At 47.1% G+C, this 16,223-nt stretch overlaps 1 protein-coding gene across 1 annotated transcript in view; it reads left to right on the top strand.

The window, feature by feature from the left end:
* Positions 1-16,223, top strand: part of CHD8 (chromodomain helicase DNA binding protein 8) — a 911,220-nt gene that overhangs the window by 124,351 nt on the left and 770,646 nt on the right. Inside the window, exon 3 of the mRNA XM_086919771.1 lies at positions 2,204-2,533. Within this exon, the coding sequence (XP_086775897.1) occupies positions 2,204-2,533 (330 nt within the window). The remainder of the gene's footprint in view (positions 1-2,203; positions 2,534-16,223) is intronic.

Genomic DNA, 16,223 nt, shown 5'->3' with positions numbered 1-16,223 from the left:
ATATATATATTTTCTGTAATCACTGGATAGCGCAAAAAGCAGACCCAAGGAGCTCTTTAATATCATCAGACATCAAACTTGGCGACAACTTCACCAACTTCTTTATTGACGAGATTTCCAAGATCGAGCGCTCACTGGACATCAATAGTGCCCCCCTTTCCAATAGCAGCCCATCTGGGGTGTTTGGTAGCGCTCCCTTACCCCACACTAAACCCTGGTCACTCTTCCATCCCAGAAGAGGAGATAGTCAAACTGATCTCCACCGCCAAGTCTTCATCTCACGTCCTAGACCCTCTACCCGCGCAACTGACCAAAAAGCTGAAACTCTCCTTAGCCCCACTCTGGTGCAAGATTATGAACCGTTCGCTAAAAAGCTTAATCGTTCCAGACTGCCTCTAAGTGGGACAAGTTTCCCCACTGCTGAAAAAAACTGGCCTGGATATAAACGATTTGAATAACTTCCGACCCGTTTTCAACCTTCCTCTTCTTTCCAAAATCCTAGAAAGATGTGTGCTCCCAACAATTAACCCAACACTTGGACAGTATCAATCTCCTTGACTCCCATCAGTCGAGATTTAGGAAAGGCTGCAGCACAGAAACCGCGATCCTCAACATCATTGATGATATCCACAAATCACTTGACTCAGACCAATGTTGCCTCCTCATTCTCCTAGACCTATGGGCAGTATTTGACACAGTAGATCACAAACTTCTTATCAAGGCTCTCGAACAAAAGGCCGGACTAGACGAGGTGGTGCTCAAATGGTTCTCCTCATTCCTACACATTCGCTCCCAGAGAACCAAAATCAAAAGCTTTGAGTCCGACCTTCACCCAGTCAATAGGGAGTTCCCAAAGGGTCAGTGCTGTCCCCTCAACTCTTCAACATTTACATGGAACCCCTCACCACCCTACTCAAAAAAGCTAACATTCCCTTCCACTTATATGCTGATGATACTCAAATTTACTTGGAAATCTCCTCTGTTAAAGACATTAAAAGACTTATGGACATACTGAGGGAAGTGCAACTTTGGCTGTCAAGTAACCACTTAAAACTGAATCCGGACAAAACCGAACTACTACTCGCATCGAACAAAGAAGAGAACATACAAATTGCCGATTGGTTAAAAGCTGTTGATGCGCTCAATGGGAGCCGCACCCTGGCTGACTGTTAAATCATTAGGCATCATGCTAGACCCAAAACTGGACATGACCAAACACATTAAGAAGTCTGCTAAGAGCGCCTTCCTCAACCTGAAGCTACTGAACAAAATGAAACCTTTCATTCCGCCCAAAGATCTCAAATGAGCCAACCAATCCTTAGTGCTATCAAGATTAGACTATGGAAATGCAGTCCTCTCTGGATTAGCTACAGCACATCTTGCTCCTCTGAAAACCACTCAACGCGGCTGCCAGAATGGCCACCGGAATGAAGAAATTTGATCACATCTCACCTGCACTCAAAGAACTCAAGTGGTACCGGTCGAAATGCGGGCGAATTTCACAACAGCCTGCCTCACACACAAAGCCCTACACACCGTCAAACCCGATTATCTGGCTGGCAGACTCAAAAAAGCAGGTCAGACCAGGAACCTCAGAAGCTCTAACACCCTCCTACTTATCCCTTTGAAATCATGAAAACAAAAATTCGCGGCCAGGTCCTTCGCCGGAAATGCACCCAAAATCTGGAACTCTATCCACCCCCCCCCCCCCCCCCCCCCCACCTATATCAGAACAACTCCCTCCTTCGCTAAATTCAGTAGTTAGCTCAAAATCCTATTCCTCGATCGATCCATAGTAAATCGATAGGAGCAGTCGGAGTGCTGAGGTTGACGCCTCACTTCTCTCCGACGCAGGGTCAATAAGACCCCGAAATGGAACTCTTCATCATTGACATTATTATTATTCTTATTCGGAATTTCCTGCTTTATTGCATTATGTTTCGTTCTGCTCTGTAACTGATGTAAAGTGTTCAGATACCATCCGGTCAGGTCAGCGCTATATAAAACTTCTAAAATAAAAAAATAAACTTGTAACGCATGAAAGACCTACTGTGAAGAACTTTTTAAGTGAATGAGGGTTTAATAGGGTGCCCACCTTAGGCTTACAGTATTTCTTTCTGCTGACCTTGTTCACTTGATTTTCTTGGATGTTACAACTTAGTTTAATTTCTTTTACTCATATTGTAATTCTTTGTCTTTACAGGGTGAGCCTAAGAGGATAACCCTTGTACTGCAACAGCCTCCCCAGGGTGGGCAGGGAGGCCCACGGCAAGTGATGCTAGGTGGCATGCCTGGCAAGATCCTGCTGCAGAGCAATCAGCTGGCTGCACTGACTCAGACCAAGAATGCCCAGGGTCAGCCTACTAAGGTGGTGACCATCCAGCTTCAGATGCAGCAACCACAGAACTCTTCTCAGCAGCCACAGAAGTTCCAACTTGTCCAGCAGGGCTCTTCGCAGACCGTGATGCTCGCTCCTGCTGGTCAGCAGGGTCCGCGGCAAGCTGTGCCCCTCAAAGTTGTCCTGCATCCTCAGGTGAGGCGACTACTCTTCGGCCTTTGTGTTTTATTGTGTGTATTTCTTACATGCTATAAGAATTCTTTCCGGGACCATGGTTTAGCCAGCACTTTGTAAGAAAGGATATAGGCCACAAATCATGCAGTAATGCATTCTTGATCTTTATTTCTGCAATGCGAAATCTTTCTTGTGTTAAGATCAACTAAATTGCTACTGTTTGAATAAAACTTATTTCTACGTGGCCATGTTCTTACTATTTTGGGACTTTTAAGGACCTCTTACTTTTGGGTTGCTAGCATTGTCATGTCATTTGCTGTCCATGCCATGAAGTCCCGTAGCAGAAGTTATTTTTTGTTAATGTAATTGATTTTGGCATCTTTAGCATGTATTTGAAACGTTCGTTTTATGTGCAGTAAACTGACAGCAGAAAAAAAATCCTGTCCAAGGTTGTTGTTTTGGATGTGTTGGCTTATGTGGGTAATGTTTTAAAATTTGCCCTGAAGAGAAAATGTCAGAATGTTGAGGCAATTCAGCTATTCTATTTTGAAGTATATCTTTTTTTTAACTTCCCATATGACTTCTGAAATCACTAAACACCTTATCAATGATCTCATATAACTAGTCAGCTCACTATAGCCCTAATTTATAACATTGATCATGTACTGCCTCCATGACCAAAATCCATTTCATCTTTGAAAGATTAATGCTAAGCTAGGAGGTGACTTGGCAGGATGTACCTAGTATAGTATATTGCTAATCACTTTCTTGTTCTTGAGCCGGTGTCTGAAAAGCAAAGCAAGTTGATGTTAGTGTGTCCCTCCTTAAACCCTGTTTACCAATTTCTGATTTTGAATCAAGACCATATAAATATATTGGCTGAGCATTATGTTTTGTACTCTTGACATTGAGACTTTGTCTTAGTTTATGAGCCTGCTTGTAAATGAGAAGACCGCTCCCCCTTTGTGTGAGATTAGCTTAAGGCAGGCCCTGGGACAGAGGTAGGTCTTGGCCGGCGCTTGCTTTCTTACAATAAAACGGCTCATACAAATATGTAGCAAATTTTTTGGGCGGCACAGCTCGTCTGAGTAAGTGTTGGTAAATTAAAAGAATCTGCCTTTATGGGCTTTGCATAGTGTTGCAAATAGTAATTCTACTGGCCATAAACTGGGACACAGTAATTGGTTGCCATGCTCTGGAGCACACTATCACTAATTCAAGTGCTCTGGAGGCTGGAGGAGTCCTGTGATTAATTTATAGGTTTAGGACCTACATGCTCTTAAGCTATATCCTAGAGGAATTATTTTACAGGCACTTCACTGTATTGAAGCTGTCGTGCTACATCTAAAAGACCTATATCCGCAAAGCGTTTCCTTTTGACTAGTTGAGTGGGATAATGATGGTTCTCTTCCCAGGGATCTCAACCAAGTCATAAGCACATGAATATTCCTGCCCATGCGCGGGACCCCGGAAACACATATCATGTATGTGAAAACCATATATGTAGCTCTACATATATGTGTGTATATATATATATATATATATATATATATATATATATATATATATATACACATATATAAAAACATACAATGCAGCCTTCCTAGGTATGCTCAACAATGCTGCAAGAGAAGTCTTTGCACATAAATACATTCCAATAAAGCAGGGAGAAAGAAAGCCTTTGAAAACTGCTTTATTATACAGCAGAAAAGGTAATCCTGCAAGGAAAGTGAAAACATTGTCAGCACATAGGCTGCATTGTAGAGGAAACATCAGTGTAGAAAACTGAAAAGCTAACCCACATAAACAGTAACAATAAACTGGCACTGTGCCTTTAAGGCAGCCATGATGACCCCTAGCTCCCATCATGCCTCAGGGGTCACAGTTAGGTCAGTTGTTCTTTCCAGCTCCTTCTGACAGGACCCTGGTCTATACAGCTCTACTTCTTTCTGATTTTTGTCAGAAATTACTCTCACTTTTGAGGTGAAACCTTTTTACTTTGACATTTTTTGAGTGTTGTACTTTTCCACTGTTTTTGAAGGGTTTGTGCATTGTTTTCCACTCAGAAATGCCTTTCCTTTTTGATCCTTGCCCCTCTTGTGACAAAAAGAAGGCAAAAACAGACTCTTACTCGGTCTGTATTTTATGTTTGCCTTCTGATCATGATCCTCACACCTGCCAGCATTGCCAGCACCTGTCCAAAAGAACTTTGAAGGCCAGAGAGAGGATTCACCTCTATGGGCTGGCAGAGAGAAGATTCAATCAATCTTTTAATCTTTATTTCGATCACAAGATCATAAAAGATATACATTCAATTCAATACAAAATTGAAAAAGCATATTAAACAACATTAGTGATCAAGATAAAAGCTGGAGTTTAAAAATGTAACACAATTTTGGGACTGTCTCAAGACTTCAGGTTTCCTAACAAATCATTTTTACACGGCGACATCGAGCATGCCACATCGAGGTTAAAAATCTAGATAGAGCAAATACTAGAGTGGGGGATAGGTCTGTCTTTAGGACTCTATAAGCGGGTAGAAAAGTTCTGAATCCCAAGTTCCTGAGCAAGGGGACTAACCAGTATTTCCTACTCCTTTCGTACCCCTTGCAAAAGAAGACAACATGAACGTCATTCTCCTTTGAATGTCCACAAGCCGGGCAAATTTCTGAAGAGTAACGAGAAGACCAGGATGCTGTGAACTATGCTAGGGGAAGGGTTCCATATCTCCATTGGAGAAATAATTTCCTGGTTAGTTGTGGAGAAATGGCATCTAGGACACTTTCGAGATGGTAGGAATCTTTAGTTTGTATGAACTTGTTGGACAGCGACCCCTCCGGTGCACCGTCCATGGCTCTAAGGAGCATGTGATCGTAATAAGCTCTCGTCAGTGCCTTTTTTTGGGTCCTTGAACACATATTTAGTGGTTCTGTCCATAGTTCATAGAGTCCAATTGCCTCCAGCGTTCTCCTGATGTAGATCAGCCATGGCATTGTTTTGGCATTGGGTAGCTCTAGAAATTCCTGCAGCTCAGCTCTATAATTTAAGAGGTCTGGACTACTCCATAGACGCCGCCAGAATGTCAGGGGCTTTAGGCCCAGCTCATCCGTTATGGGTCGAATGTCCAAATCCAGTCTGAGCGGGAGTAATGGTCTACTCTGTGGGAGAGCAACAATCTGTCTCAAGAATTTGTTTTCAGTTGTTAATAATTTGGATGATGGAATGTGCCCCCACAGCTCACCCCCATACGTGACACCACCCCGGGCTTGAACTTTATAGATGTGAATTATGGGGCTAAGTGGACGGAAGGGGGATTTGTTCACCAGTCTCATAGTGCCTCCCGCCAAGTGTGCCAGTTTGATGTTCACTTTCGACTGGTGGGAAGACCACGTTAGGTGTTCATTAAGAGTGATCCCCAGGTATTCGATTGTGTACACCCGCTCCAGTTGGACTTCTCCCAACCTTGGTGGGGAGCGATTATGCGGCTTCGGGTTGAGGATCATGTATTTAGTCTTTTGAGGGTTGATTTCCAGTCCTCGATCTAAACAGAACTGTAGGAACCCGTCCAAGACACGTTGAATGCCCATAGGGGATTTGGACAGCAGCAGGGTGTCATCTGCAAACATGATTGCAGGCACCCTGCTGCCAGTCAGCTTTGTGGCGTCGGTGTTTGGAATCCTGGTTAGGTGGTCCACTATCCCGTTCACAAAGAGGCAAAACAGGGTCGGTGCGAGCACACAACCCTGTCTTACCCCTCTGCGAATGGGAAACCTTTTGGTTAAGTTGCCTCCTCTGCCACACCTAACGCGGGCATAGTTGTTATGGTGCAATCTCATCAGGATACCCAAAATATCTCCAGGGACATTCAACTCCTCCAAGACTTTCCATAACTTCAGTCTTGGTACCAAATCAAAGGCGGCACGCAAGTCTACAAAGACTGTATACAGGGTGCCGCCCTCGATTATAGCTGTCCTCCAGTATAGCAGGTTCAACCTAAAAATTTGGTCTGTTGTGGACACTCCCTGTCTGAATCCAGCCTGATAGGGAGTCAGAATGCCCATCTCGTCTACCCAGTCCTGTAGTCGATTCAGAACCAGTCTCCCAAAGATCTTCTGGGATATGTCAATAAGACTAATTGGCCGGTAGTTGGCTGGGAGCAGAGGGGACCCCTTTTTGTAAATTGGGACTACCTCTGCGCCCAGCCAAGTATCCGGGACCTCCATACCCCCCAGGATGGCATTGAATATCAATGTGAGGTATGGGGCCCATATCCCTGGTTCTTGCTTGAATAAGTCCCCAGGTACCCCATCAAGACCAGGGGCTTTTCCGGCGGAAAGCCCAGCTATGGCCGCCCTCACCTCTTTTTCTGTAAAGCGGTCGCCACATGTGCCTAGGCCTGGCGTGCTGTTTGAGATGCTGGGAGACCTTTCTTCTGCTGAGTACAGTGCCTTAAAATGGCTCTGCCATGAGCTGGGAGCGATATTAGGCTCGATAGCTGAGGATAAATCCTCTGTGCCGTTTGAGACCAGGCGCCAAAGTTTACGCGAGTCTCGAGTGGTTAGTGACCTCGAGAGATTTTCCCAGTATTCCTGGTCCCATTCGGCCCTTGCATCTACCAAGAGCTTCCTGTAGGATCTTCTCCTGGCTTGGATTTCCTCCCTATTGGTGCCACTCTTGATGGCAAGTAGCAGTTGGATCTTAGATTCCCTGCATGTAGCATTGTACCAGGTCGTCTTGGCTGGGGGTCCTGATCTTTTTCCCGACTTTGAGAACAGATCTATCTCTAGGGTATTGATTAGCTCAGCATGTGTATGAGCGAGCTTATCTCTATTAGCTGGCCCTTCCGCCTCTTTCCCTGTCTGGAAGGCCTTCTCCAAGTGCGGAATGATCCTTGCATATAGTTTGGGTAATCTGTCTCCCCTAGTGACTAATTTCTCCCATCTGACTTTCCTCCAGTTATTTTCTAATAGGAGCCCAGACTTGTCACTATCCGTGCCGAGCGTAGTGGGTTCGTTCCCTGGTGAGATGTAGGAAAGTTACAGGGCATTATGGTCACTATCCCTTCTCTCGATGATTTTAAAATCGACTACTTGTGGCCACATGGATAGTTTAACGAGAATATAATCTATTCTCGATTCTCTGCCAGTTTTATTATAAGTACAGGTGCTAGGTATTTCTGATTTACAACGACCATTGCAGGCCCTTAATCCTTGGTTTAGGGTGAGGGCAGTAATCTGCAAGGCCAGGGGGGTCCAAGCTCTCGGGGGAGGTGCCACCGTCACAGGTACGCGCCAACGTAAGTCTTCCTCAAGAGAGGGGCCATCACGTAGACCTGATAGTAGTTCATACTGTGAATTTAGATCACCTCCCACCAGGCATGCAAGTTCCCAGGGAATACCGTCAAGGAACACAGAGAGTTGCTCTATGGTGCTGGATTCCTTGGACATTTGTACCGGCCTGGAATATATATTTACAACCACCAATTTCGATGAATTTGGCCACTCCAATAAGACGGCCAAAATATCATCTGAATCTGTTTCCAGGTAGTTAGCCTGGCAGCCTAAATCTGTTGCTATCCATGTTGCGAGTCCTCCCGATGGCCTTCCCCTTCCCCCCCACTTAGCAGGTTTGGAGAGGGCTGCAAAACCCTGAAGCAAGATTTCCTCACGTGCCCAGGTCTCCTGAAAAAGTAGAATGTTTTTAGAATTGATAAAGGAGGCCCAGTCAGGAGAGTCAATCTTACTGGCTAATCCCGCAACATTCCACGAACCCAGGTTTAAGGGGCATAGTTTGGTAGAGGATAAGCCTGTAGTGATGTTATTGTTAACTTCCCTGATCTCCGGAGTAACCACCTGTATTGGGGGTGAATGAGCCTGTGCAAATCTTAGATCAGTATGGGTCGCATTTGGAGCCTCTGGAGAGGACTCCGGAGCTAGATTTAATTCCAAAGGGTTTTGTGTCCCTGCGAGCAGAGTGGATAGTGAGAGTGGGCTGTTCCCCGTCTCTTCTAAAGCTGTCCATTCACACCCCCCATTGTCCATGCGTCAGTCCACCATTTCCAGACTGCTATATCTGTTGTAGACAGGGAAATGGGCTGGATAATGCATTCTAAGGGGCCCTGAATACCTCTTGTAAATCCTCCCCCGCGGCCCCTCCTTCTTGTGATGTTTTCCCAGCCTTCATCCTCCTCAAACTGCATGAAATGATCAGTGGGTCTTCCCCTATAATTAAGAGGATCGCTTCTCTCCCTTCGACCACTTCCCCAGTCATCCAGTAAATCTTGGTGGTGCCCCCATCTTTGATCCTCCAAGTTATATGGACTTGATGGATAAAAGAATGAGAGGTTGGATATTGCTGGCTTGGTCATCAGAGTCCCAGGCACAGATGTAGGCAGCAGTGCCCGGTTCTCTGAAGGTGACCAAAATACAGTCTCCCCTTATTGATTTTCCGGAGTATCCCACCCATGTAACCCACCTAACCATAGAGATATCGCTGGTTGTTCCTCTCGGGAGTGGTCTGTGTGTGGATAACCAGCTGATTACTTTATTCCTGAGTGATGATATTGTTTCTATTGTTGTGGGTTTTAATTCCGGAACCACTGCCAAAACTAACGTGCAAGGGGCAGCCTCTGGTGGGAGATTGACAGGTTTAGGTTTGCGGTTGTAGTTGGGTTTCTCTCCCGTGAATGTTTGATCACCCTTGGATTTAGACTGAGTAGAAGCAGTGTCTTTGGGTGATAGGGTAGTAGTCGGTAAAGCGGTTTGTGTTTGTGGCATTAGTGGTGGTGCTTTGTTGGAATTAGGGTTGGGCGGGGGTAGAGGAGTTTTAACTAAAGTGGGCGCTGGATTTTGTGCATCGATGGAGGGTAGGTTATTCTTTGCAGCTGTGGATACGGTACCCTTTTTGGGCTTTGGATCAGGACCCCCTTTTGCTATTTTAGGTGCATAGGGTCAAGTTTCTTTGAGTCAGCTAGTTGCACAGTGGATTTGTATATATTAACTAGCCTGGCCTCAATCTTGATCAGTCGAGCTTCAAGAGGGCTCAAAAGTGATTTAAGAAGTACACCAATATCCTCCAGTGTGATATCGTCATTGGAGTTATCAGCTGGGGTAGCGGTTGTAGCCATTGCTGGTACCTTTATAGTATGGATTGTGGGGGTAGTTGTTATGCCCTGCTTTTCTCGGTTAGTAACAGTAATGCCTCCCTTTGCCCCTTTTCCCCTAGAAGATTTCGATTTTGGGGATTTTGTCTTGTTGGCTTCTTTGATAGGGGCCCCCCCTCTTTTTTTTGTATGGCACCTTCCCTGGTCCCCCTATCTCTATCGAGGCTAGGCTCTTGGGTGTTGACTACCATAATTTTCGGATCAGGAGGTAAGGGTAGAATTACAGGTGATGGATGTGGCAGTTGGGTGTTTGGGAGGGCCATTATACTCAAGTCATCAAAATCACTTGGGACCTCGATTGTTGAATCCGGGTCGGTGATATTTGGGTTAGGTGGATTAGTCTTTTCTTTTGATATCAGTTTGGTCCTCCCCTCCGGTGTTCTAGCTTGAGCCATTGGCCCAATTGAAGATCTTCTAACCCAGTCTATTTCTTGGGAAATTCTTCTTTCCAGGACCTCAATTTCTTCAATTAGCAGAGATCCGGCTTTAACAAAATAGTTGTCAATGGGGCCCTTTGCAGCTCCTGCCGCAGCTAATGTAGATTTACTTCTGGTTTCTCTGGTACACATTGTTCCGTGTGGACAGAGGAACAGATATGGCAATTAAAGAGGGGGGGCCCGGGCCGGGCTCTCACGTACTCAAACGGCCTCAAACGGCCCGCTCTTTGCCCGGTCTTCGCCCCGCGGTAGTAATTAGACCAGTAAAGTACGAGGAGGTTGGGGGCGTGGCCGCCGGGGGAAGAGGCACCAGCTGTGTGAAGCTGAGGATGCTGGTCCTCGCAGTCCCCCGGTAGGCTCCACGCAGTGAACTCTCGCCTGAGGGCTCGACCTGGGCCGTCCTCTACTGGGAGTGCGTGTGCTCTCCGCCGACTGCGGAGTCGCTCACACCAGGGAGGAATGGCCTCAGGGAGCAGCTGAGCCGCACCCGCGAAGCGGGTGTCGCGAAAGGTAGCGGACGAACTGGACGGACAGGCAGCAGAAGTCTTTAGCAACCCACGTAGCAAAGGTGAATTCCTGAATGAGGCACCAGCTTCAGCAAAAGCGGCTCCTGCACTTATCTTAAAGAAATACAAGCCGGCTGCATCGGATCCTCTATTCCGGAGATCAGATCCTCCACCTGATTCGGTTATAATTGCAGCAGCTAAGAAAACGCGCTCAGTACCATCTTCTTCCTCCATTCCTTCTGATAAGGAGAGTAAAGCCCAAGACTATTGGGGGAGGAAAGCCTGCGCTTCAGCGGCTTCAACGCTACAGGTTTCCAACGCTGCAGCCCTGTTGAGGCGATATGACAGATCCCTGTCGGATTCTTTGGATCACTTTAAAGATAAGCTTCCGAAGGAAGATCAGCAAGACTTATCGGCAATTATTCAAGAAGGTTCTCTGGTGTCCAACCAAGTAAGAAGCACGGCAGCTGCTGGCGTATCTCTGGCGGCACATTCGGATGTGCATTGCATTTGTGCACGTCGTTCCTCTTGGTTACCCCTCACTGTATTCAAGACTGATGCACAGCAACCCATAATGAAACTTCCGTTCTCTTGTACCTCTCTGTTTGGAGCCCATACAGACGAGGAGATGGGAAGAATGAAGGCAGAATTGAACACTTTGAAGGCGGTGGGCCTTGAGAAAAAGAGAGTTCAGGAAGCGTTACAGGCCCTATAATCGTAAAGGTAACCAACAGAGGGTTCAAACCCCTCAATGGTCACAGAGCAAGCAGGGGAAATCCCAATATCGGGGCTGACATGCCTTAAGGGTCAGAGGAGGACACCAGCAGCAATCCTTCTCCACATCCAAGACCGCGGGGAAGCAATGAGTCAATGCTTCCTTCCGCACCGTTGCGCACTCCAGTGGGAAGAAGTATAACACACTACGCTCAAGAGTGGCGCAGAATAATGAAAGATCTATGGGTGTTAGATATACTAGACAATGGATACGTGTTACGTTTTTGCACGCCTCCAAAAGACTCTCCTCCAGTAAAATCCAGACCACATCATCTGGACCTCCTGCGTCAGGAAGTGTCGACCCGTTTTGAAAAACAAGCGATAGAAGAGGTCCCCCCAATGCAGAGAGGGAAAGGAATCTATTCAAGATACTTCCTGGTACGGAAAAAAGACCAGCCGAACAAGTTCAGTCCCATATTAGATCTCCGGTTTCTGAACAAATACATCAAAAAATAAAAATTTCTGATGCTCTCTCCATCAAATTTTCCAACACTTAAAGAAAGGCGATTGGATGTGCTCAGTGGACCTTCAAGATGTGTACTTTTACAGCGTGAATCTTTCTGGACTCACTATGCTGTGCATTATTCCGCGGTCTAGTGGTTGGGTCCAGAATCGTAGTCGGGTTTTTTTTTTTGTAGCCCAGGTGGGTGTCGACGTCCCACCTTTGGGTGTCCTTCCTGTGACGTCTGCATGCTTCCTGCGGAAGCTCCCACCCTTGGGCACCATCTTCAGATTCTTTTTTCCGCTGTTGGGTCTGGATCGTTCCCGAGAGGGCTCCAGAGATTAGGAGAGAAGAAGAAGCAAGACTCGAGTTTTGGAGAGAAAAACATTGGAGAAGACTAAGGAAGACTACACCATCGAAAGGACGACGAAAAGAAAGAAAATTTCAACATAATTCGACGTCCAGAGGAGAATGCGAAATCAGGGGGCCCCCTGAACGCAAGACATGGACAACACACCATTCAAATTCTGCCGCAACTGCCATCATAAGTACGCGCAAAAGGGCCAATACCCAGTGTGTAACCTCAGCCTGCCGATCGACCACGGAAGCAAGGACTGCAACGCCTGCTCCGCATTCACGCCAAAGACCCTTCGAGTGAGAGACCAAGAATAGCAAACTACACCATGCAGGGCAAGGGCCAACCACCGTCCCTTCGAGACCTGGGACTCTCGACCGACGAGGAGGATTAAGTCGCTGAAGAAGACATCGGCTACACGGTCGTAGAGACCGATAATAAGAAGACTACAGAAAAGGTAGGAGACTCTATGCCCCAAAAAGGCCCGAAAGACTCTCGACAGTCTACCCAAGACTCTCGAAAAAACGAGGGCAAAACCCCAAAAGCGCAGACGCCAAGAACTTCGGCGTCCGCAGCAACATCCAGGCCCTGCGGATCCTCACAGAAGGACTCCCTGGCGCCGAGGGACGGCGACCAAAGTAGTCTAAAAGCGTCCAAGAAAAGGAGCGCTCGACTCCAAAAACATCTTCGAAGTCGACGACGAAAGACTCAAGACCAGTCTCGACGCCATCTAGCGCGCCAAAGAGAGCGGCACAACCACTCTACGCCGACCAGGCTGTGGAGATGGAAAGAAAGAAGAGGAGACTCGAAGCAGAGATGGAGAACATCCTGCAGCGAAAGAAAGATTTCGAAGAAAAAATGAAATCTTACACAATTCCTTCGAGGCCCAAGTCACCAGTAGTACATTTGGTCGAGGAAGAAGAGGAAGAATTCGAGGAACCAGCGTCTGAGAGCTTGGAAAATCTGGCAGATCAGGAAGATGATGCCCCCTATTACGAAGAAGAGGGAGATGACGACCAGTGGGTGTACCAAGAATCGACATACTCTGATACACAGGAGGTAGAGGGGCAGGACATCGAAGGTGAGAGTCCAGAAGAGGGAGTGGACACATATCCAGCGAGGTCCTCACCGCCAGACGACATTGGACTTTACAATGAATGCATCAAGAACGCAGCAACAGCGTTCAGGGTCAAGCTCGAGGAAGAAGGTAGAAACACTACTCCCTATGCACACTAGGAGCCAGTACCTGCCAATGCTTGAAAGCATCAAAGGGCAAGGAAGAGAAGCATTCAAGGAGCCTGCTACTTGTAAACCCGTCACGCCAAGGACGGAGAAAAAATACAAGCACTCCTCAAAGGACCCACCCTAAATACAGGGGACGGTCGCTGCTGATTCCATCATCACTGCAACAGCAAGAAGAAGGGCCAAGGTGCTAACTACTTCTGGTCCACCCCCTGACAAAGCGAGCAGAAGGATGGACCTAACAGATAGAAAAATCGAAAGGAATGCCGCTATGCACTGGCGCATGGCTAATTCAAACGCACTGCTCAACAGACACCATTACCAAATCATGGAGGAACTGGGGCAGTTGGTGAAACACCTCCCTCAAGAATACCAACGAAGGGCTTCAAACCTGGTAGAGGAGGGGAAGGACGTGGCAAACTCTTGCCTAAAAACAGCACTGGACGGGGCAGACACGGCCAGCAGGCTTATGATGCTGGGCATCACAGAAAGAAGACAAGCCTGGCTCAGAATATCAGGCTTTAAACCGGAGGTGCAGCACAACATCCTGAACACTCAGTTCAACTGTGAAACTCTGTTCGGAGCACCAGTGGACGACAAGATCTCACAGCTCAAAAAGGATAATGACACCGCAAGATCCATGGGGGCCTTGCAATTCAGGGGAGCGAAGAGAGGGACCCCGTCACGGAGACCACACGGGAGAGGGCGAAACCAACCGGGAACGTCGCATCAGACCTTCCAACATTCCCACCAAAGTGACACCCATACGTAACAAGGCCAACAAAAACAGCAGTGGCAATACCAACATAGGGGCCAGTCCTTTCGCGGTAGGGCGAGTGGACGTGGAAACAGGAGGGGTGGACAGCAAACCACCTCTAAGTGACTCGGCCACATTGATAGTGCACACCCTACAAAAAACTCCAAGGGTGGAGCACAAAAACAAAAAACAGGAGTGTCCCGCACCGAAAGACCACGAGCACGTAACACCAGTGGGAGGAAGATTAAAACGTTTTCTCCAGGAGTGGAGAAAAATTACAGCAGACAAATGGATCATCAACACAATACAGTACGGGTACTGCATAGAGTTAGAAAAGACACCACCAAGCAGAAAACCAAAGAAAAGAGCACTAGCAAAGAAGGAACTAGAGCTTCTTCAGAGGGAGGCAGAGGAACTCCTACTAAAGGAGACTATCGAGCCTGTACCTCCCATGGAAACGAACAAGGGGGTGCACTCTACGTACTTCCAGTACCAAAAGTAGACTAAACAATGAGACCCATCCTGGACCTAAGGTTCCTCAACAAATTTATAAAGACACAAAAATTCAAAATGACATCGCTGCAAGAAGTACTTCCACAGATACAAACAGGGGACTTCATGGTCACCATAGACCTAAAGGATGCCTACCTACACATCCCAATGAACAGACGGCACAAACATCTGCTACGTTTTGCAATCCACTCAGATCACTATCAATTCACAGCATTGGCCTTCGGACTAAAATCAGCACCAAGGGTATTCACAAAGTGTCTGGCAGCAGTCGCAGTGCACTTAAAGAGGGAAGGGATGCACGTATACCCTTACCTAGATGACTTGCTAATAAAGGCAAAATCATACAACCCGTACAAACAGCACGCTCAAATAGTGACAGACACACTGATGGCCCTGGGCTTCTCCATCCACTGGAAAAAATCCTCGATAAACCCAGAACAGGTCAAGATATTTTTGGGGGCAAAAATCAACACCGTGCAGGGGAAGGTGTTCCCCCAGCGAGAAGAGAACGATGGAACAGTTGAAGGAGGCGCACCTCTACCAGAAGGGGCAAGCTCTGACAGTGAAGACGGTGAGCAAAATGATGGGCATGATGGCCTCATGCATCCACATAGTACCAAATGTACGACTGCACATGAGACCACTCCAGGAGTGGCTGCAGGACCAATGGTCACAAGCGACAGGGTGTTGGGAGGACCTAGTGGTTGTAACGCACGCAGTGCACGAGGAGATATCATGGTGGAACAAAGGAAACATAACAAAGGGGAAGCTTCTAACACCACCAACACCAACAGTGACCATCACCATGGACGCATCCCAAAAGGGATGGGGAGCACACATGGAAAAACTCCGAGTGAGGGGCCTGTGGACACAAGCGGATGCGGTCAAGCACATCAAGTACTAAATACTGTTCTCCTAGCTATGAAAGCCTTCCAGACGAAGTTGTACAATCAAACAGTGCTGATCCAACGGACAACACAACAGCGATGTTCTACTTAAACAAACAGGGAGGAACACAATCAGCCCCGCTGTCAGGCATGGCGAAGGAAATATGGAAATGGGCAATACCACGGAAAATAGATCTACTGGCGATACATCTGCCAGGAAAAGACAACGTGGAAGCGGACTGGCTCAGCAGACAGACATCGGCCTCACACGACTGGGAGCTAAATGCACAAGAAACAAAGAAACTGTTCGACAGGTGGGGAACACGTCAATAGACCTGTTTGCAACACACCAGAATGCAAAATGCCAACACTTCGCATCGAGACAACCAGGGGAGGGGTCCCTGGGGAATGCCCTATAGATAAGCTGGTCAAAGACGTTTGCCTACGCTTTTCCGCCGATTCCCCTGATACACAAGGTACTCAGCTAGTGCAGGGCAAGCAACATGACCCTGATACTGGTCGCACCCCAGTGGGCCAGGCAGACATGGTATTCACAGATTATGGAAATGACACAGAGTGCACCACACACATTTGGGAGAAGGAAAGACCTACTCTCCATGCAAAACGGAGAGGTGT

Source organism: Lissotriton vulgaris, chromosome 5 (genome assembly GCF_964263255.1).
Source record: "Lissotriton vulgaris chromosome 5, aLisVul1.2, whole genome shotgun sequence".
Classification (NCBI taxonomy): Eukaryota; Metazoa; Chordata; class Amphibia; order Caudata; family Salamandridae; genus Lissotriton; species Lissotriton vulgaris.
The sequence above is the reverse complement of the archived record's forward strand: the minus strand, read 5'-3'. Positions and strand labels throughout refer to the sequence as shown.